Here is a 22,977-nt window from a genome sequence, read left to right as displayed (position 1 = left end):
ATGTTTATATATTTTTGAGAGGCAGAGAGACAAAGCATGAGTGGGGAAGGGGCAGAGAGAGGGAGACATAGAATCCAAAGCAGGCTCCAGGCTCTGAGCTGTCAGCACAGAGCCTGACGTGGGGCTCAAACTCACGAGCCATGAGATCATGACCTGAGCCAAAGTTAGACGCTTAAATGACTGAGCCATGTAGGCGCCCCATTTACTAGAGGTGTTTCAAATGTAGTGATGCAACTTTCTGATCCCTAGTATGCTCTTTGGTTCTAATTTTCTAGGATTCAAGAAAATGTGTATGTTTTTGGAGCATGGTGGGGGGGGGATTCTTCCCCTGTTTGGAACTGAGAGACACAAAATGCAGGTAAAAATAAAAATATATATATATTAGCTATACTAATGACAAAAAGCTGGACTAGTGGATATGTGACCATAGTGGGCTACCAAATACCCAACACCTAAATTAAATGGATCCAAGTCCAAGGCAGAGATGGACAGGTTTCCCTGCAGCCTGCCTCACAAAGCTCAGGATTTTGTTGAAATCAAAGAAATGCAGACAGGAAGAAATTTACCCATAAGATGTGTCACTCCTCCTTCCCTGGCATGGACTGAGTGGGGCAGCCTGCCTTCGCCTCCTGGAAAGTGGAATGGAAATTCTCTCCGCTCTATGGAAATGTGAAGAACAGGAATAAATATCACCCCTAACAACAGGCAGACTAGCTTCGCTTGACAGTCTATCTTTAAAGTCAGCTCTGAAGCTTAGCAGAGGCTGCCATAGGCTAAATTTTAGAACAAGCTTCATTCTTGCTCTTACAGCTCCTTTCTCTTCTTCCACTTATGAACCTGCATATATACTCCAACCACCATCTTTTTAGTGGCTTGCCTGGAAATATCTGCAGAGACTTGTAAGCAAGGGTAAAGGAGAAGAGAGCAGGTGATTATATGTGTAGCTCTTTTCTAAGTAATGTATTTATGAATAAAATGATCTTTCCCATTTCTCTATGAGATGTATTAAACTGGCATACAACTTTAAGTGCCTCTGGAGATTATTTAGATCATTCTTTCTCTAGGTAAAGTTAAGCCTGGTTCAGGTCTGCTTTTTGGTATTTAGAAGTATTCAATGATTATTTGTATCAGTCTTCTCTTAAGTCAATAAAAACACAAATATATATCTACAGCTTAAAGTCATTACCTCCTTTTCACAGTGATGAAGAATGATTACTGTGTGTTCATAAATACTTTTATTCATGATTTTAGTTAGCATGGATAATTTGGCCCAAGATATTTCAGTTCAGACACAGCAACACGTGTTTATTTAATTAAAATTTTATTTTTACTTTGAGGTAACTGTAGATTCACGTGCAGAGATTCCATTGTGTCCTGTTACCCAATTTCCTCTAACAGTAACATCTTGCAAAACTATAGTACAATATCCCCCAAGATATTGGTATTGACACAGTCATAACAAAGAACATTTCCATCCTCATGATGATTTCCTTATGTTGCCCATTTAGAGGCACACATAATTCTCTCCCTTGCAACCCTCTCCCCTTAAATTCCAGAAACCAGTAATTTGTTCTCCATTTCTATAATTTTGTCATTTCAAGAATGCTCCATAAATGGAACCATATGGTATAAAACCTTTTGGGATTGGCTCTCTCATTCAGCATAATGGTCTAGAATTCATCCAGGTTGTTGCAGGTATCCATAGTTTGTTCTTTTTCATTGGTGAGTAGTATTCCATGGTTGGATAGATCACACTTTGTTTAACCATCTGCCCACTGAAAAGCTCTGTGTTGTTTTTGGCGACTACAAATAAAATTGCCATGAACAGTTTTTTATGTGAATACAAGTGTGTGAAAACATGTTTATAACAACATGTGACTCTCTAATTTTCTACCTGTTTAACTACAAAGCAGAAGATGTCAAGGTATTTGCCAAAAGTCATAGACCACTTCTTTGTAACTGAGGGTCAACTAATGATTCTTATCAGTACTTGCAGCTTTATTACTATTTTGCTTTATTACTATTTTATTTAATTACTATTTTATTACTATTTTGGGGGAGATATTTGCTCCCCCAAATATCTTTGAGCCTCAACTAGATAACATACATGCTTTTCAAAGTGTATCATTTGAAACACAAACTCCATGAAATGCTCCTGAAAGGGATAGGATAAGGCCTTCATGGTCAAGTAAGCTGGAGGAAATGCTGAATACCGCATTTCTTTTTTGAAATAAACAAATGTTCTTTGGTATAAAAAAGGGAAGATCCAGTATCCCACTGTCCAAGTTCAAATTCCAGCTCTATCACTTGCTAGAACAGAAACCTTCGGCAAAACACTTAACACTCCCATATCTCAGTTTTCTCATCTATAGAATGAAGGTAACAACAATACCCCACTCATACGAATGCAAGATTAACTATACGGACACAAGGAAACACCTGATAGATGTTACCTATTATTATAACTATTGCCATCATAACCAGAATCATCAAAATCATTGTGATCTTGTTAAAAATATACATGTCCAGACCCCACCCCTGCAGATTATATTCAGTAAGTTTAGGGTAGAGCCTGGTCCAGATGAAGCAGAAGTTATTTTACATTAAGAACGTGTCCAAGACTGTCCAAGACTGAAACTCAGACCAAACTGACTGATGGAGTTATCACACTTATATCAGTACGCAGTTAATAAATCCTTTAAATGACTAACTCCATAGTCCCACAAAAAGAATACAGTTTTAACTCTCCTGAATTGAAGGTTGAGCTTATAATATAAACTCATGATTCCCCAAGGGGTAGTTCATTAAAAAAAAAAATGCAGTTCTGTGCAGTTGGTACACATCAGCACTCAAAAAAAAAAAAAAAAAAATTCCTAAATGTAACAGTTAACATTGATATATAAAAATTTTACTTGTGAGTCATTGCTTAGCAAATCAAATCTGAAAATAAGACATTATTTCCTTAGAAATAAAAGAAAATAACCATGATTCTATTATTCCTGTAGGTTGCGTCACCACACTGCTGATTTCCAAAGGTCTTCTTATTGTTAAGCAGCAGGCAAATTTCCAGAACACTTGGGGAATTCACTTTAGAGGTGGTGGCAATCTTTTTACCACTTCTGCGGCAATCCTCAGGTAAGCTTTGGCCTGGAAAAGAACAGACTCATTTGTTCTACATTTCTCCCCAGCAGACATCAAATGACTCATGAACTGCTGGCCATAGCTGCCTGCTGAATTTAATAGTCAAAAGGCTGAGTGAGCTGAGGAAGTTCAGCAGTGAGAAGATGGTGTCATGTACACTGCAGGTGGGGCAGGGAAGAGAGGGTTTTAGCATTTTTAGGGGGCAGCTACTTAGAAGGTAACTTTCTGAAAACAATATTTAATACCAGCAGTTACTGTTTTCAAACTCTAATTCCCATGTCATCAAACTAGCAACCCAGTCCAGTTGTAGAAAAATTGTATCTTCTTCTTGTGACAAATTGATATCGTGAGTTAGATGCTGCCCAAACTTCTTTGGCATAAGAGCTGTTAGTCATTTCAAATAGGACTGTTTATTACCACCCTATGGAGCATTTTCTATTCTCTCTGAGAATGGCATCCAATACCAGCAATGAGCACCTTAGGCTCCTTCACCTGGTGAAATTTGGGTACCAGGCAAGAATTCCTGGCTTAGGTTGTTACACTCTTCATCTTTGGGATCCCCAGAGCAGCCAAATACTAAGAGCAACTCCTAAGCCACTGTGGGTCACTGTGTTAGTCACAAACTATCCCAATGCCTACATGGTCCCGTCAGAACAATGGTCATGACATCTGCATTTTAAAAGTTTTGAATAATTAGGGGTACCTGGGTGGATCAGGTCATGATCTCGCCTAGAGTTTGAGCCCCACATCCAGCTCTGTGCTGACAGTTCAGAGCCTGGAGCCTGTTTCAGATTCTGTGTGTGTGTGTCTCTCTCTGCCCCTCCCCAGCTCGTGCTCTGTCTCTCTCAAAAATAAACCTTACAAAAATGTTTTTAAGTTTTGAATAATTGCAATGTAAATGTTATTTATTTCTCCTATCTTATGTATAAAAAGTAACTGTAAGACACAATAGTAAGGTCTTCTAAAACCATTAATTTATATGTTTATATACTTAGATTTATGAATATACCACCACTACTACAATACTATGGTTGATAATAGCTAAAATTTACTTGAATACTTAATATTCACCAAGTAATGTTTCATTTAAACTGGAAGCTACTTTAAGGGATAAATTCTGTCACTAACCCCACTTTATAGATAAGGAAACCTAGACCCAGAAAGGTGAACAGTCTTTCTCGCCTGAAGCATTATAGCTAATACCAGATGAGCTGGTCTTTGAACCTAACCTGACCGCTCTCTGACTCTGCATGGTAAAAGAACTGTTTGAGGTCTGTTTACCCTGACTTACAGAAGTGTTTTAAGTGTGACACATTTTCATTTTTGAAAACTATGCTTGAGCCCTAACAGCTGACTTATGCTTTATTTTATCAGAAAAGTATTAAAATCTCACTTAAGAGTCCATTTTTTTAAAAAGAAAAGTTCTTGGGGCGCCTGAGTGGCTGAGTCAGTTAAGCATGCAACTTCAGATAAGGTCATGGTCTTATAGTTCATGAGTTCAAGCCTTGCATTGGGCTGTGCTGTCAGCCCAGGGCCTGCTTTGGATTCTTTGTCTCCATCTCTCTCTGCCCCTTCCCTGCTCGCTCTTTCTCTCTCTCTCAAAAATAATATACATTAAATTAAAAAAAAAAAAAAAAAAAACAGGGACACCTGGGTGGCTCAGTCACTTAGGCGTCTGACTTCAGCTCAGGTTATGATCTCACAGTTCCTGAGTTTGAGCCCCGCGTCAGGCTCTCTGCTATCAGCATGGACCATGTTTTGGATCCTCTGTCCCCCTTTCTCTCAGCCCCACCTCTCTCTCTATCAAAAATAAATATTAAAAAAAATAGTTCTCAAAATATGAATAAAGCCTTAAATTTTTTTATGGAGTACCTACTACACCAAGTACTTTGCATAAGTAATCACACTTATGTAAAATAAGCATCATCAACTCAACTTGGATAAAAAAATAGTCACAAAGTCACTAAGCTGGAAAGTGTCAAACCTGGGTCCACCTAAATCCAAAGCCTAGATCCTTCTACTACATTACATATTAAATATTTCTTTTTTTTAACGTTTATTCACTTTTTGAGAGACAGAGACAGAGTGCGAACAGGGCAGGGGCAGAGAAAGAGGGAGACACAGAATCAGAAGCAGGCTGTCAGCACAGAGCCCAACGCAGGGCTCGAACCCAAGAACTGTGAGATCATGACCTGAGCTGAAGTCGGATGCTCAACTGACTGAGCCACCCAGGCTCCCCTACTACATTACATATTAAACAGTAAATCCAAAGTACAAGTAATTTTAGTCATAATGCTTTATCTAAAAATGGTTTCACTCTCTGCTATAGTTAACAGAAACAAAAGTTTTGTTTAAAAATGGAAATGCCAGGGGGGCTCCTTGGTGGCTCAGTTGGTTAAGCGGCCGACTTCAGCTCAGGTCATGATCTCAGTCTGTGAGTTTAAGCCCCACATCGGGATCTGTGCTGACAGCTCAGAGCCTGGAGCTGCTTCCAATTCTGTGTCTCCCTCTCTCTCTGCCCCTCCCCTGCTTGCTCGCGCTCTCTCTCTCTCTCTCTCTCAAAACTAATAAACATTAAAAAAAAAAAGTTAAAAAAAATGGAAATGCCATGTACTTTGTAAAGAAATATTCTTCTTAAATCTAGTATGCTGATTTTCACCCATGCATCTCTGTAAATACCTTTTATCTCCTAGTAGCTTTTCCGAATATTTAGGCCTAATATTTCTGTGACGACAATTTAGAGTTCACTAAGGCAAGCTGAGAGAAAGCCATCATTCTATCATCTTTAAACTCTTACTTATGTTAAATTAGAGACATAAATCTATCAGACTACACAAAACACTGAATGATTCCAGAATAATCAAATTTGCTACATTTAACCTTTGCTTTTTAATGGACTATCTCCAAGCTTAAACTTTCAATATATCACACTCAAAGTAATGGTTAGGTTGTCATTTGCTGAGAAATCTCTAAAAGTGCTTAGTTTAACAGTTTCAATTTCTACAAAACTGTTGAATTTGAATTTTTTCAGCCAGTGCAGTATCATTTCAACAAATAATTTCTGGTTCTTATCATGTGCGAGTCACTGTTTTGGGAAATCTGTGGGATGTAATGATACAAAAGGAAGGCAGAATAGCTCACTTGTGAAGACCTGGAGCCTCTGCAGTTAGACAGGCCTGAGTTAAAATCTTAGCTCCATCACTTATTAGCTACGAGGCCTTGGGCAAGTTATTTAACCCTTCTAAGGCTCAGTTTCCACATCTCCAAAATATCTAAAACAACAGCAACTAGGGCGCCTGGGTGGCTCAGTGAGTTAAGCATCCGATTTCGGCTCAGGTCATGATCTCACCGTTTGTGGGTCTGAGCCCTGCATCGGGCTCTGTGCTGTCAGCTCAGAGCCTGCTTTGGATCCTCGGTACCCCTCTCTCTGTGCCCCTCCCCTACTTGTACTCAGCTCTTTCTCTCTCTCTCAAAAATAAATAAACATTTTAAAAAATTAAAAAAAAAACAACAACAGCAGCTATCTCAAAGGGTTTGGGGAATATTAAGTAAGAATAAGGTATGTGAAGTGCTGGCACAAAAGAATGAAATAAATATTAGTGGCTGCAATTATTACTATTACGTCCTCAAGTAATTTACAATCTCATTGAAGAGCTCATATGAACATGTACTTGTAGGTACTTTTCCTGACTGAGGAACAAGCAAACTAAATCACTGCCTTTTGTTTAATCCATAACTAGCAAAAAGGCAATATATACATATCATATATTAAAAAATATGATTCTGATTTCTCAAACTATTAATATTCTCTTTTTTTATCACCTCAGTTATACATAAAATAACACTTCTATTCGAGATCTTTTATTGAGGCATCTACAAACACAGATAACATAGCTGGATGCTGTTTGTCTGCTCTATCATTAACAAGTTAAAGGAAATGGATGGCAAACAAAGTGCAAGAAGTTTTACGGGGAACTTTTTTCCTTTGTTTTTGTTTTTAAGGATTTGAAGTCCTAATTTATCATACATAATCCTATTAAAATTATAAGGTTATAGTAAATTAGAAATTATAAGATAATAGTTTCCACTTTGAAAGTCTTTATCAGGAATACCTTACAGCACACCTTTCTGTATGTCAATATTAAGATTTTTACTTGATAAAAAGGATGAAAGCACAAAATATCTGTCCTTTATGCGTCCATTACTTGTTTCCTGGATGCAAGGAAAGGCAAAAAGTAGACAGAGTTGAATTAATCATTATAATCACACAAACAAGAGGCAATGCTATTGAACTTAAGAGTTCTGAATCCTAAGTGTCCACTTCCTCTCCCATCCTCTATGGCTTTCTCTGGCTATTTCATGCTACTTATATTTGGAGAGTCAACTATTCTCCTTTCCTCAGTAGTGCTCATTTCAGAAGGTTTTGCCTAATGACTGAGGAGATAGCAGCTTGTTGGTACTTTTTAGTTGGTACTCTAACTCCTGCCAGCTGTCTGATAGTGCCTTAAATTCAGTACAAATCATATTTTAAGTTGATCAGTATCACTTAGGTATTCACTTCCTGTGAAAGTTAGATGTTACTGGGAGAGTGAAGTAGCAAATAAGATAATGTATTTAATGCACATAAGTACTGTACTCTCTTAAAACAAATTAAAGAAATCATAGCTATTAGTACAGGACCCGAAAGGTATATGATAAAATGGAACTATTGAGTTGCAGGGAAAAGACTTGTCTGTTAATCATGTTTTATCACTTATTAGTTCTGAAACCTTGGGAAAACTATTTAAATTCCTTAAATCTCAGTTTCCTTATCTGCAAAATGGGGACTATTTATATATTGTATTAAGTTGTAAGCATAGAAATTATGTAACCAAAATGTCTGACAATGTTTGGTACACTGTAAGGCTACTATTAGGAGGATGATTCATAATAATAATGAATGTAATAATTTCCACGGAAACAGAATAAATACAAGGCACTAATTTCTTTTTTTTCCTTTTCATGGCCATGTCTAAATCCTAAAATTGCTCAGAAATCTTCAATATTTAAGGTTGACAACCTGGTACGTGAAATTCTCACTGCTTTTGCCAAGACCTCACCAAATCAAATCTAGCACAAACCACAAAGGCTTAGGCTGTTCTCATTCTCATAAATGTCAGGCAGTAACAGTAAAACAATAGGTCTAACGTTTATGACAATGTAAATGAGATTTAAAAAAAAAAAACAACTCCAGAAAACTACATAAACACTGCTGTTTAGAGTTTTAAATCATATTATCTTTTGATGGCTGCTATATGTTTTCTTTTGCATTACATTCCTTTAACTTGCTTGAAAGGTTCCTCGCTTTTGAGAAATCTCAAAGAAAACAGCAATAATGGATAGGTGGAGAAAATATTAAAAAGTTTAAACTTGTGGGGTGCCTGGGTGGCTCAGTCAGTCATGATCTGACTTTGGCTCAGGCCATGATCTCGCAGTTCATGAGTTTGAGCCCCGTGTCGGGCTCTGTGCTGACAGCTTGGAGCCTGTAGCCTGCTTCAGATTCTGTGTCTCTGTCTCTCTCTGCTCCCCCTCCCACCCCCCCCCCACCCCCCACTGCTTGTGCTCTTTCTCGCTCTCTCTGTCTCTCTGTCTCAAAAATAAACATTAAGAAAAATTTTTTAAAATCTAAATTTGTAATTGATATAACGTAGTAAGTAATTATTCTTAGTCATAAGAAATCACCTTAGAATGTCTTTAGTCTGTTCTTGGGAGGCATTTAAAAGTGTATAATTAAACTCAATTTTCATACAACTTTCATTCTGCGTAAAGTACACCTATGATAGTTGGGTTGGCAGACTTTAATTATGAGAGTAATAAAAGGTTATGGTTTTTGCTTATCTGAAAGATTTCTAAGAAAAGACTGAAAAAGAAATTTTACATTTACCACCTAAAAGGCAGGAAAAGAGAAAAACACTGATTAAGTGCAACACACTACACTCTATTTCCTCAGAGATCTTATCCCCAGCAACTCAATCACCTATACCATAGATACTGACTCTTAAGAAATGGAAAGGACCTTGGGCCGCTGAGAGAAAGAACTCAAAATCAATGTACTTTACATATCCAACATTCCTGACTGTCGAATTATTTACAGTTCTTACTTCATTCAAGGTTCTAACCAAGCTCAGCTCTTTTATTTTCTAGTTCACATAAGACTGGAGAAAGCTAGGAATGAAAGGAGTAGGAGTTATAGATAGTCAAAAGAACAGTACTATAAAGCCATACCCATTAGCTAAGGGAAAAACAAAAAAAGAATAGCTATTAGAAGACTGACTGGGGCTTTTCAGCAAAGGAATACAAAAACTACATCAAAACTGATGCACCAGGTGATAGCTCAGCTTCTAGCTTACACAACAAGTGCCACTTAGGACAGAAGAGATACATATGATTGATTGTATTTCCATCTAACAAAGAGAATAAAATAAAACATTTTATTCTTAAAGTCATAAAGCTTCAGCAATCTTGAAAACCTATCAACTGTATCTCCAATGACGCTGGCTAATGAAACACAACTAGTTTTCCATCTCATCTCCCCAATCATATTTATTAAAAATAAAGCAATGAAAACCCCATCTCTAATGCAGTATAACAATTTCCCTATGTCCAACTTAGTATTTCCTTACATTATGTTCCCTTCTCAAAACAATGAGCTGAACTTATACAACTTAATACAAATACAATAATCTTGGGCAGTTAGATACTGCTAGGCAGCAGGAAGAATTTTACAAATGCTCATTGTTAGTGTTCTTCGTAAGAAAACTAGTAGGGTAATGGCTCTTTTTTTTATTTAATTAAAAAACTTTTTTTAATGTTTTATTTATTTTTGAGAGAGAGAGAGAAAGAGAGAGAGAGAGAGAGAGAGAGAGAGAACAGAGAATATCAAGCAGGCTCCGTACTGACAGGAGAGAGTCTGATGCAGGGCTCAAACTCAGGAACCATGAGATCATGACCTGAGCCACAGTCAGATGCTTAACCAACTGAGCCATGCAGGCACCCCAGGTGATGGCTTTATAAGTGAACCTGTTCAGCTAATAATTCAGAGCCAGCAATGGTATGCTTACCATATAATATAGTTATTTAAAGATGCTTTGAATAAGTTAACTAATATTTAATATATGGACTGCAAATAGATAAACTTGATCTTCCCAACTTTCTTCCTAAATATCAAAAAGTATATATCCTGTAAAAAGATACGAAAATACATATTTAAGAACATCACTTACCTCATCACTTTCAGGCTGTGAAAACACAATCGGCTGGCCTGTATCTGAAGTTTCCCTTATATTAAGATGTAAGGGAACGTCCCCTAAAAGAGCCCACCAGACATCCATTAGCACTATAAAAGTTTATACAGGCATTTGGAATTTCACTATGTGAACTTCAGAAAAAAAAACAAAATTTTCATTCAAGTCAACTTGAATTATGACTATCCTCATATTGCTAAATCTCTAAAAAAGGAATTTCAAATGAAAATTAGGGGCAACATATTCCATTTGAAGGTAGTCCAGACATTGTATATGTGTATATGAAAGCTATATGGTAGCCAATCAAGGGATAAGGACTCTGATTTATTCTTTGCTATGGGTCTCCCAGCAAGAAATGGCTTAGAAGACATTTGTAAAATTATTTCTCCCTGTAATATCTGATATAGACACATCGTACTAAATAAGAAGAGGAAAATGAAGAGGGAAAGATGGGGAGACAAAGCTCCAAAAAAGAATAAATTATCTTCCTGAGGTTAGCAGATGAGTGAGCTAAGAGAACTGCCTGAAAGTAAGCCAGATCTGTTATCTCTACGATCTGCCTCTTTATCATATCAAACTACTTTTCTTTATGTATTAATCTATATAGCATTATATATAACTTGTGAGCTTGATGAGATCTCAGCAAGTATATAAGACCTCTACTACAGAGACTTGTCAGAAAGATTGTGTGTCTCTCCTGAGGATATGTTACTATTAGGTGGTAGAATTTAGGGCGAAAATGCTCTGATCCATAGTCCAGTTGACTCCACCATACCTTCACAAACGAAGCCTTTCAAAAGGCTTAGACTTAAAATGCTGTAAATGGAGTCTTAAGTAGAAGAGTTGACTCATCAGGGTACCGAGCATTCTTAGAACCATTCCAAATCCATGCAAAGGTTACTGAAACCTGTGTGTATGTGAGCATGTTTATGCAAAATAAGGTATTCAGCACCATGCCAGGCTACTTAAATAAAGCAGAAGTATATGTTACAAAATTACAAACCTATTATAATTTATATTATGAAGTGCATAGAGGAACGGGTAATTCATGCTCCTCTTGTCAGCAAATTTGGGGATTTTAATCAACTCTTCTTTAAATCTTTCTTAAATGTTCAATAGCCAAATGACAAAAACATGAATATTTCAGTAGTCATTTAAATTTGATGTCTATTCTATAGATCAACTTAAGCCTGTAAGAAACTGTCACAGGGGTAGGGGAAAATATGTTATATAAAATTCTTAGAAACCCATAAAGTTTTTTCTCTTGATTTATGCCATTATAGTAAGGAAACCTGAATGTTTTCATTTCTACTGCAATAATGGAAGAAAAAAGGCACAACCTTTTCCTTTATATAGGCACCTATCAATATAGTTTCTGACTTTCAGGGACTCATAATCCTATCTATAAGCACAAAAGAGTTGATCAAGAAAGAGGAAAACCTTTTTAGAAAATAGGTGGCACACCATAGTGAGAGTGGTAATGGGCTAACAGTTGCATAACAAAGGAGGCGAAAAAGGAGTAATGGTATGGAGTGTGGGTAAAATGCAGTCTGGCCTTGAAACGCACCTTTACGGGGCTAGGTCTGAAAGAAGCAAGGGCATATTTCAGAGACCTAACTGTTACAGAGAAAGTTCTGAGAGCCATTTTCCCAAATAATTATTTAGTGCAGCCCAATGGATGAAAATAAATTAAGAGGCAGCCCGGGAGTCAGTAAAGGACATATTAGGGCCCCCGGGGAAGTTCAACCAGCCAGGAGGCCATAGCTGGGAGAGCTCTTTCCCTGACTTCAGTTCCTTTTTCTTGACAACAACCTCTTTGTTATTGAAGCCCCTGCTCCAGATCATGGAAGTCTCATTGGGCCCCATGACTGCATTAAAAGGAAGAGATGTGCCCTGAGTCGGGATTCCAAATTAGTTTTCCCATAACACTGTTAGATACAGCCATCTATAAACACTATCCATTTTTTGTGATCAGTAATCAGTATTTCTGACACATTCTCGGGGTAACTACACATTTGTGAGCTCTTGGTTAAAATGTAACTTAGTGTGATTGCTTCTCTAAGAGATATATTTCAAATTCTAAATAAATGATTTACAATATCGTATATCATACCACCCATTTATAAATCAGGGAATTATAATGTTGTCAGCATAATTCAATAGTGCCATTATAATTACACATTTACTTTATTACATAAGTGTATGTCAATCTGTTGTTATTATGCAGATTTGGGAAATTGAACTTTCTAGGTTAGTTAAATAAAAAACAGTTGCAGAGTATAATTAGTGGCTATAATTAAAGCAACGTATCAAAATATAACATTAGTATTCACCTGGTACTGTGGTGGCTGCTACAGTACAAATGCATAATAACAATAACACATTTAACATCAACTTTTAGAAGTTTAATTATAATAAACAATGTTGTGAAATTCCTTGATCTCTAAGGGATCTTAATTGTTAACTTCCTAACACTAATAATTCACTCTATTCCTCCCTTATTCAGCATCTAACATCTGCCTTTGCCCAGAACAGAAACTCATTCATAACGAAAATTATCAACACACGTTTCATAAAATGTCCATTAAGTTGCTTGTAGATTTTCCAAAAATCATGTTTTATCTAAAATCTGTGTTTTGCTCACTTAACACATGAGTTCACTTCTCATAACACTAATTAATCCTTCAATTCAGTAACGTGAATGGTATGTACAATGTAAATTTCAGGTACTATATTTCACAGACATGGCAAACACATTATAAAAAGATTACAGAAAACAGAAAATATTATCTTTCTAGAGCAAAAGGACTGATAAATTCAGAACTTATCAGAAAGGCATTTTTTCATATGCACCAAGAACTGACACTTTCAAAGGGTGCTACAACACACTGACCAGGTATTTTCATATGCCTATCTGTTTATACTGAGAGATATGTTCTCAGCTTAGCAAACAAAGTGATGACCATTATTTAAAATAAGGACTTCACATTACAAAACTCAGACCACAAAACTCTTCTCAAACTCAATTATAGGCAGTTCTTGCTTATGGTAAAAGTGATAATTGGCAGAACAAACCTCCTCTTCAAAAAGCCTCCCACTAATGAAGTATATAAAGCCAAAGAAAGGTTAACAAACACATACAACTCCTTATACTTAATTTAAAACACAAAAATGAAGACAATGCATCATTTTCTGAGACACTCTTCATCATCATCTTATCCACACCTCCCCTTCTGGCATTTCCTCTGCAAAAGAATATCCTATGGTCTTACCTAGAACATCAAGATCAAGGGTCCGTGCTAGTCTTCTGGCACCATCAGCACCAAAAATATGAGTTTTATGTTTACATTGTGGACACTGGAAAACACTCATATTTTGGACAAGGCCCAGAACCTAGAATAACAAAAACCACTGAAATCAAAACAAAGTTAAACCAAATCTCAATCCATTATTTCAACAAGTTTTTACTGAGTGCCCACTGGGTTCTAGTGATACAATGATGAATAAGTTATTGTTTCTGCTCTAAAGGGAACTCACACGCTAGTGGGAGAGCAAGACACATGTAATTAACTTTAATAATGTGATAAATGTTAAAGAGATAAAAATAACAGGGATCAAAAAATTTCGTCTGGGAAGAATAAGAGGTATCTCTGAGCTGCCCACATTGCTCGGAATTGTTTCTTCAGGTTAAGGATGAGAATAAGGGTTGAGGCCTACAGCAGGAATTCTAGGTGGAAAGAAGAACACAAGCCAAGTCAGGGGAATGTAGCCACACATGGCCTATTTGGGCTACAAGCTAATGGGGGGCAAAGGCAGAAGAAGCTGGCTTGGTAAAGGGAGGTGAAGGTCAGATGGTTAACATGCTAGATGCCATTCACGTGTTTCAGACTTTCTTCTTGAGACAACAGAAAACCACAAAAGGTTTTTCAAGTTGGAAAGATGGCCCAACAAAGGGTTTTTCAAGTTGAAAGATGATCGAGGTAATGTTACAAAATCAGACCCATTTTTTAGAAATTTAGCCCTGATAGCAATACAGAAAAACTAAGCAGAAACACAGGAAAATAAATAATTAAGAGGTTATTGTGAACAAAGCATCATAGTAAATAACACCTAACAAGTACTGACTGCTTATTATATACCAGCCACTGGGGGTAAATGGTTTAGATGAACTATCTTATTTACTCATCTCAAAAACTTTTTGAGATGGGTATTTTATCATCCTCATTCCGTAACTGAAAAAAAGGACACTTCTAGCAAAAAACTCTTGGCTCTTATCAGAATGTTATTATTTGAAATAAAAATTTAAAGTCTTACAGAAAGTGTCCATCTCTTTCTGAATTTCCTAACTTCTGGCATAAAAGAGATACTTCATAAACATTTGTTAAATAGACAGGTTCTGCAAATATAATCCTTATTCATATTTCTTTTAATCCCATTCTTTTTAAAAAATATGTTTGTTTATTTATTTATTGAGAGAGAGACAGAGATGGGGAGAGACAGAGAAATCCCAAGCAGGCTCCACATTTAGTATTTATTTATTTATTTATTTATTTATTTATTTATTTATTTAGGGGGAGAGAGGGAAGGGGGAGAGGGAGGGAGAGAAAGAGATAAATCCCAAGCAGGCTCCACACTTAGCATGAAGCCCGATGCAGGGCTTGATCCCATGACCACGAGATCATGACCTGAGCCAAAATCAAGAGCTGAATGCTTAAGTGACTGAGCCACCCAGGTGCTCCAATCCCATTTTCTCATTAATGGAAATTAAAGCAGTGCTTAGCTTCTAAAATAAAAATAAGGAAACACAATTATCAGAGGTTTAGAGATAACATGTCTATATTATCCTATCAATTCCACCAAAAAGATCATCATTACAGGAGGTATCTCTATTAGAACATGTGCATTTTAAATGAAGGATAGCAGTGATAGTCTACAATGAAACATATAGATAAGGTGATCAAATTTATTCTTCTCTCTGAAAAGAGAAACAGAAAAGACTAAAGTTTTTCAGAACACATGCAAATGAAGACAAATTGTGAGGGACATACATTTGTAGCTAAGCATTTTCTAAGCATCGAATAGATGCCATTTTGCTGATGCAAAGTATTATAAAAAATAGATCACACTGTACTTTGGTAATTCAATACCATCTCCAAAAAGCCAGAAGAAAACACCGCTAATATTACACACCTTATTTCTTTATTCACTATGTCTATATGATATACCCATTGCTTGGGCAGTTTTACTGCCATTTATATTAAAAGTGATATAGTCCCCTCACTGTAGAGCTTTCAACTTGAACATAAATATATCACTCAAGAAATGGGAGGGCGGTGCCTGGGTGGCTCAGTTGGTTAAGCATCTGACTCTTGATTTCGGCTCACGTCATGACCTCAGAGTTTGTGACTTGGGGTCCCACAGTGGGCTCCATGCTGACACTGTAGAGCTGGGTCAGGATTCTCTGTCGCCCTCTATGCCCCTTCTTTGCTGTCTCTCAATCTCTCTCTCTCAAAATAAATACATAAACGTGAAAGAAAGAAAGAAAAAGAAAGAAAGAAAGAAAGAAAGAAAAGAAAAGAAAAGAAAAGAAAAGAAAAGAAAAGAAAAGAAAAGAAAAGAAAAGAAAAGAAAAGAAAAGAAATGGGAAAGGAAAAACAAATAATGTGAACACCTAGGTGAGGGTATACTCTAATTCAGAGAGAATGGGAAAAGCATCCCTACTCCACAATCTCTTAGACTCCCCAAAACAGAAAGGGATGGAGCAAGTATTTTCAATGTATATGATTAACGCATAAGTATCTTGTTACTGTTCTCTATGCCTCAGACATGTTCTCTATAAAGACCACAAAATGTCACAAACATAAAACTATAAGCAAACTCAATATTTAATGGGCTCCTATTATATGCCAGTTACCGGGCTAAGCGAAAGGGGTAGCATTCAGTGGTGAGCAAAACAGACTTGATCCTCACGCTCCTGGATAGAGAAACAGACTAAACAAATATTGCAAAAATCCACTTAAATACTGGAAGAGCTTCTCTGGAAGCAAGTACAGTGTATTATGAGAGTGTAGAACACAGAGGACAACATACCCTGGGAGTCACAGAGGAGTTTCTTGAGGAAATATGTGACGCAGAAGTTAAAGAATAAAAAGGAGGAAAAACTCTTAAGATACAAGTAGGGAGAGGTTTCCTTCAAGTAATTGAAAAGCCAGCATGGTTGAGGAATGGTGTGAGTAGTGTGAGATTTTTCTAGCAGGACACAAAGCACTAAACATAAATAAAAAGTCATTTTGTTAAAGTGGTCATTAAAATTAATAACTAAATTGGAAGACACAGGAGAGAGTGAAAAGGCAAAATATAAAGCGGGAGGTGGTATTTATAATACACATCCATGACACAGGGCTTTTATCTGGAATATATAAAGAACTCCACAAATCAATAAGAAAAGTCAGAAATTAAAAAATGGGCAAGACTTAACCAGCACTCCATAAAAGAGGATATGCAAAGACCAACAAATGTGAGAAAAAAGGGTTCAACTTTACTAATCATCAGAGAAATGCAAATTAGGACCACAATGAGATATCATGCGTATAAGCTTTAAGACCTGATTAGAATAGATGAATGTCTATATGACTGTAACAACCACCAACACTAAATCTCCATGAAGACGGAGAGCAAGTAAAACTCATAGTTTCACCTGAGTGTAAATGGGTACAACCATTTTGGAAAACTGGCAGTTAATCTAAATAATTGATATATGTTTAGTTTCCACTATGGCATAGTAATTCTGCTCTCAGTTATAGATTAACAGGAATGTGAACTTAACATTCAACAAAACACATGTACAAAAGTATTCACAAATAACACTAATTATTCCCAGATAGAAAAGGACTAAATGGCCATCAACAGTAAAATGGACAAATAAATTGTGGCACAGTCACACAATGGAATGCGACACGGTAATGAAGTTTAAGCAAAATAAGCAACATGAAAGTATATACTTATTATTCCATTTATATAAAGTTTGCAAACAGGCAGAAATAATTTATGGTGTTATAATTTGGGTTCCACTTTGGGGAAACTATTATAAATAATGCTTCCATGAATGTTTTTATATATGTCTCCCCCTTTTTTTCTTTTTTCTTTTTTTTTTTTTGCTAAGTATTTAGGTTATGCATGTTTAACTTCAGCAAAAAATGCCAGGTTTTCCAATAAAGTTCTACCAATTTACACTCCTCCCAGTAATGTATGAGAATTCCAGGTGTGACACAGCTTCACCAACATATGGTATCATCAGTCTTCTTTATTTTAGCAAGTATGGTGAGTCCATTGTGCTGGACTGTTCAAACTGTCAATGTGTTTATAATAGGAACTATATTTCCTAGAATCTTCCTTCATATATATGGCTCCTGGTTAAAGTTCCCTGAAAGTGGAATGAAAACCCCGAGGTGGCAGTGAAGCCTTAGGCATCACACTCTACTTTCCTTTGGTTAGAGCTGGTGAAAGAAAGATGCAGGAGTGTACGTGTATTCCAGTTTGCTCTCTTTCTTCCTGATGCTGTGCCCAGCTCTCCTTTGCACTGTGGCTTTGTGTTGCCATAATTATTAATGAAGTTGAGCATATTTTTTAAGAATTTTCTAATGTTTATTTATTTTTGAGAGAGAGAGAGAGAGAGAGAGAGAGAGAGAGACAGAGACAGAGCGTGAACAGGGGAAGGCAGAGAAAGAGGGAGACACAGAATCCAAAGCAGGCTCCAGGCTCTGAGCTGTCAGCGCAGAGCCTGACACAGGGCACGAACTGCGAGATCATGAACCAAGCCAAAGTCGAACGCTTAACCGACTGAGCCATCTAGGTGCCCCGAGCACATTTTTACATGTTTATTGGTCATTGTATATTCTCCTCTGTGAAATGTCTGTTCAGGATTCTTGTCTTTTTTTTTCTATTGATCATGTGTTGTTGTTGTTGTTTTTCATTGAATTGTAAGTATCCCTAGTATTTTAAAATATAATTCCTATGTATTTTTTTTATTTTTTTTTAAACATTTATTATTGAGAGACAGAGAGAGACAGAGTGTGAGCATGGGAGGGGCCGAAAGACAGGGAGATACAGAATCTGAAGCAGGCTCCAGGCTCTGAGCTGTCAGCACGGAGCCTGTCGCGGGGCTTGAACTCACAAACCGAGAGATCATGACCTGAACCGAAGTCAGACGCTCAACTGACTGAGCCACCCAGGCGCCCCGAAAATATAATTCCTTTGTTGATTGATTCTCAACTTTGATACTGATTTCATGCTGAAATGATAATATTTTTAATATACTGAGTTAAGTATGTTATTAAAATTAAGGTCACCTGTTTTGTTTTGTTTTGTTTTCCTACATTTTAAAATATGGCTACTAAAGGGGCATCTGGGTGGCTTAGGCGGTAAAGCATCCAACTTTGGCTCAGGTCAAAAATCTCATGGTTCGTGGGTTTGAGGCCTCTGTTGGGATCTATGCTGGCAGCTTGGAGCCTGCTTCAGATTCTCTGTCTCCCTTTCTCTTTCTGCCCCTCCTCTGCTCCTGCTTTCTCTCACTCTCAAAAATAAATAAACATTAAAAATATATATACGGCAACTAACCATTTTTAAATCACATTTGTGGCTTGCATTACATTTCTGCTGGAAAGTACTGTTGTAGACAATTGAAGCATGACTACAGAATTTATTTTGGTAGTTCTCCTATTTAATGTTGCTTTAAGGTCCTAAAGATGCCCAAAAACATTTATGAGGGCCAGTGATTTATGAATATTTTTAAAAATTGGAGAAACATGAAACAGTTGCCTCCAAGACTGTATAAGAAAGATAAACTGTCAAGTTTCTTTGCTTTTAGTTGAAATTATATCAACTGATTGTGATAACACACACATACATTTATTTGATTAATTAGAAAGAAAACATATTAAGATATGCAAAGTATGTGACAGATAACTTTTTCAAACCATGGGGTTAGTTGGAAGAAAACTTAAAAGAAAGCCTGGAGTGTTAAAAAGATTAGAAAACACTATGCTAGGTTTTAAAAAAGCAGTCCTCTATAATCAAAGAGTTTTGAACAGGGGCAGCTAATATAATAAGAAAGGACATTAGAACATCCAAATTACAATTTTGTTCATAAAAATTTTTCTTAAAAAGGAAAGATTTCATGTCCATGTGGCAACTCTGTACTGCCTGCTCCCCCCCAAAAATGCCTTATATTGTGTGAATATTTCATGTATTGTTAGGCTGTTTGTTTATTATAGAGCTATTTTGTATAGCAGAAACATTAGAAAACAGATGCTTTGCCATAGCTTAATTTACATAATACCATTAAAATGCAGCTGCAAGCATGCTCAATCATTTTTTAATGTCTCATCAAAATGTAACATGACTTTTTGTGTCAACTATACTCAAATAAAAAAATTTTAAAGAGAAAAAATGTTTAAGATCCCGATCTCTTTTTACCTCAGCTAGTTTTACTGAAAGAAAGTAAATGCCACATGTCTGCTTAACATCAGCCACCACAAACCTTTTACACGTTATTTTTACGTTATTCCAATCCATCATTGGCTCAGAAGGGTACTTCTTTTATCAACTTAAAAAAAATTGACTCTCTTGAAATATCAACATTGCTTTGAAATATTGGATTTTTGTGTCCAACTGAATTGAATTAAGCAAGCTCAAAAGGCCTCAATTTTAATTTCTTCTTGGCATTTTAAATTCAGATTCAGGTAAGTAACAAGCAAGATTTTCAGGCTACTATGTAATCCAATTTCTCAAGGTTACAATCAGGTTAAATTCTTGCTGGTTGGAATTTGTCACAAGGATTACAAAATATGATTTAAGAAAAAAATGAGGAAGAGAAACTGTTAAATAGAAAATAAATAAAAATAGCTGAAATAGATTAGATTCAGTTCTCCATTAGCCTTGAACCAGGTTTTAGTATATTCCTTGAAACAAGTGTACAAATATTATAATTTTTAAAAATGACATGGATGTTTTTGTTTTCTTTTTCAGAAGTAGTCTGGCATGGAAAGAACAATGAATGGGGAAATTCATGTTCTTCTCAGGACCAACTAAATAGCTGTGTGCCCATGAGGTGCAAACTCAACTTCTCTACATCTTGAATTCCAAAATGAGGGTTTATATTAAATGATGATCTCTATAATAATGATTCCTAAAATCTACTACTAAAACAATAACATTCAGAGCCTCCCTTTATAGTACCATGTACTAAGGTCTATGCTAAGTACTACATATATAATCTCATTTAACTGCCATTATAACCTATGAGATGGGTCACAAAACATTGAAGCTAAATTACTTGCTCAAGGTCAAACAGTTAGTAAATAACACAGCCAAAATTCAAACCAGCTGGGTCACTGCTTTGTATATGGAAGTCAATAAACAAGATGACAAGTAAATGGACTGGTTCATGGAACTAGGATTCATGGAACTAGGATTTGGTTCATGGAACTAGGCGGTCTGAAACAATACTGAGCCAATATAGTCTGGGATAGTAATGAAGAGCACAGTTATAATGGAAGGCCTAATTTGAACCATTTTCACACTCACTGCTGCAGTCCAACCTTAGATTTCATTTTCTTCTCCTGGTCATGGAATTCCCTTTCCCAAAAAACACCCTCATTATACCTCTCTTGACTCCTCCCCATTATTCAATCCACCCATTTCCTGCCCTTACTTGCCCACCTAGACAGTCAGAAACCCAATGGTAAGCAAATTTAATGGAGACCTCTCTTGCTCCCTGAAATTTCTAAGCTTGTGGTATTCTCCCATGTCCATATTACTACAGTTTGGATTACTCAATTTTGGATAATCCACAGAAAAAGCAGTTAAAAATGTGGGCTCTGGAAAGCATACTGCTTGGGATAGAAGCCCAGATGCCCACTAAACTGACAGGTAACCTTATGTGAGTTATTTAATCTTCTTACCACAGTTTCCACATCTGCAAAATGAGAGAAAAAAATGTTATCTGTATCACAGGGTTGTGAGAGTTATTATTACTTTAATTCATGTAAATCACATAGAACAGCATTCTCAATAAAAACATTCATGGACTTGTGAGAGATCCCAAGGGAAGACACAAATGAGCATACAACTTTGGTCTCTGAGATGTAATAATGGTCAAGATGCAGACTGCTACCCAGTTTTATAAAGGTTACCAAAAAAGAAAAGTCACTCTTCTAAAAGTGGAAAAATTAACCAATTGTGAAGAAGGAAGCCACATGTGATACATCATGTGCAAACTAGTTAGTGTGTTCCTAGAAAGAATTCAAACAGCACTTTGTAAAGCCTCTACAGCCAATAATGAAAGATTCTTCAAATACATCAAAGGTATGAAACTTCCCAGAGAACCAAATGAGACTATTTGATAATCACAGAGGAAAACATATTCAAGGAAGAAAGGAGAGAATAAATGTGTCGTCGCTTGCCTCTATTTTCACATAAGACTGCCTATTTCTAAATTGTTTTTTTATGGCAGGTCAGCTTGAGGTATTAAATATAATTGGACTTTTGGGATCTAACAGACAAACAAGATAGATGCTAAAAAAAGCTCTAAGATGTGTTTCATGAATACATGAGTTTTGAAGACATTCACAGGTGAAGGTGTGGAACCCCAGGTCCAAACAATTAACCTACTACCATAACTGGCCACTCTGCCAGAAAAATAATAAAACACAACTTTGATCCTCATTGTTGAGAACATTGTGTAGGGTCTGTGGTAATGAAAATGGAAAACAGTGGAAAATGGAAAGAAAACATTGATGGGAATCACCTAATTGAGGTTCTAAGATCACCTCATTTTTCTTAGAAGAAAATATAATCATTAACCCTTTCAAATAAATATTTAAAAGTTCCACACCACACTAGTATTTTTGGTTTCTTTGAATTTCTTGTTTTTAATCAGCAAGAAAAGTAAACCACAGGAAAAGCAAAATTCCTATCTCCCTTTTTTAAAATAAATAAATATTCTCAAGGCCGAAATAGTTACAGAATTTTCAGGACTACTTACAAGGGAAAAAAAGATAAGTTCAGTGACCAGCATTAGGCTATAATCTGTATTTTATTTCCAGGTCATCTGTAGCAGAGACAGGTAGCTTTGACCAAAGTCCATGGCCTCATCTTCATTGGCACATAACTAATCTAATTTTCTTGGGCTCCTTGAGAAATGTGACATATGATCACATGACTTTTAGTGAAGTGTGAGTAGAAATGTATGTATGTCTGGTCCATAAAAATCTCCATGTACACACCTCTGTTCCATTTCCCCCCCTGGCTGGCTCAAAAGAGGATGGCCCCAAAGGTGGGTTTAGAACTCACATGTGAAAACGGCAGAGGCTACAGCAGCTTAAATGACTTCCTGGAAGAAGACCACCCTGCTCACCTGTTCATCTATGAGTACTGTTACATGAGCAAGAAATAAACTTCTATTGTATTTGCATCATTATATATTTTGAGGTTTATCTGTGACAGCAATGAACATATATTAAATAATGCAAATTTAAATTAACACAGAATTTTA

General features: G+C 36.4%; 1 protein-coding gene and 1 long non-coding RNA gene across 9 annotated transcripts in view; one reads left to right on the top strand and one right to left on the bottom strand.

Moving 5' to 3' along the window:
- The window catches only part of LOC109500799, a 54,651-nt gene extending 51,516 nt beyond the window's left edge, over positions 1-3,135 (top strand). The window contains exon 7 of the long non-coding RNA XR_006599495.1: positions 3,006-3,135. This is a non-coding gene — a long non-coding RNA (uncharacterized LOC109500799). The remainder of the gene's footprint in view (positions 1-3,005) is intronic.
- NUBPL (nucleotide binding protein like) overlaps positions 1,305-22,977 on the bottom strand; it is a 222,123-nt gene continuing 200,450 nt past the window's right edge. For all 8 annotated transcript variants that reach the window (XM_003987533.6, XM_045059768.1, XM_019832905.3 and 5 more), the window contains 3 exons: positions 13,697-13,817; positions 10,404-10,486; positions 1,305-3,147 (listed from right to left, as the gene is read on the bottom strand). In XM_003987533.6, coding sequence (XP_003987582.3) covers positions 3,085-3,147; positions 10,404-10,486; positions 13,697-13,817 — 267 coding nt within the window. In that variant the 3' untranslated portion in view covers positions 1,305-3,084. The remainder of the gene's footprint in view (positions 3,148-10,403; positions 10,487-13,696; positions 13,818-22,977) is intronic.

The sequence above is a fragment of the Felis catus genome, chromosome B3 (assembly GCF_018350175.1).
Source record: "Felis catus isolate Fca126 chromosome B3, F.catus_Fca126_mat1.0, whole genome shotgun sequence".
NCBI classification, from domain to species: domain Eukaryota; kingdom Metazoa; phylum Chordata; class Mammalia; order Carnivora; family Felidae; genus Felis; species Felis catus.
The sequence above is the reverse complement of the archived record's forward strand: the minus strand, read 5'-3'. Positions and strand labels throughout refer to the sequence as shown.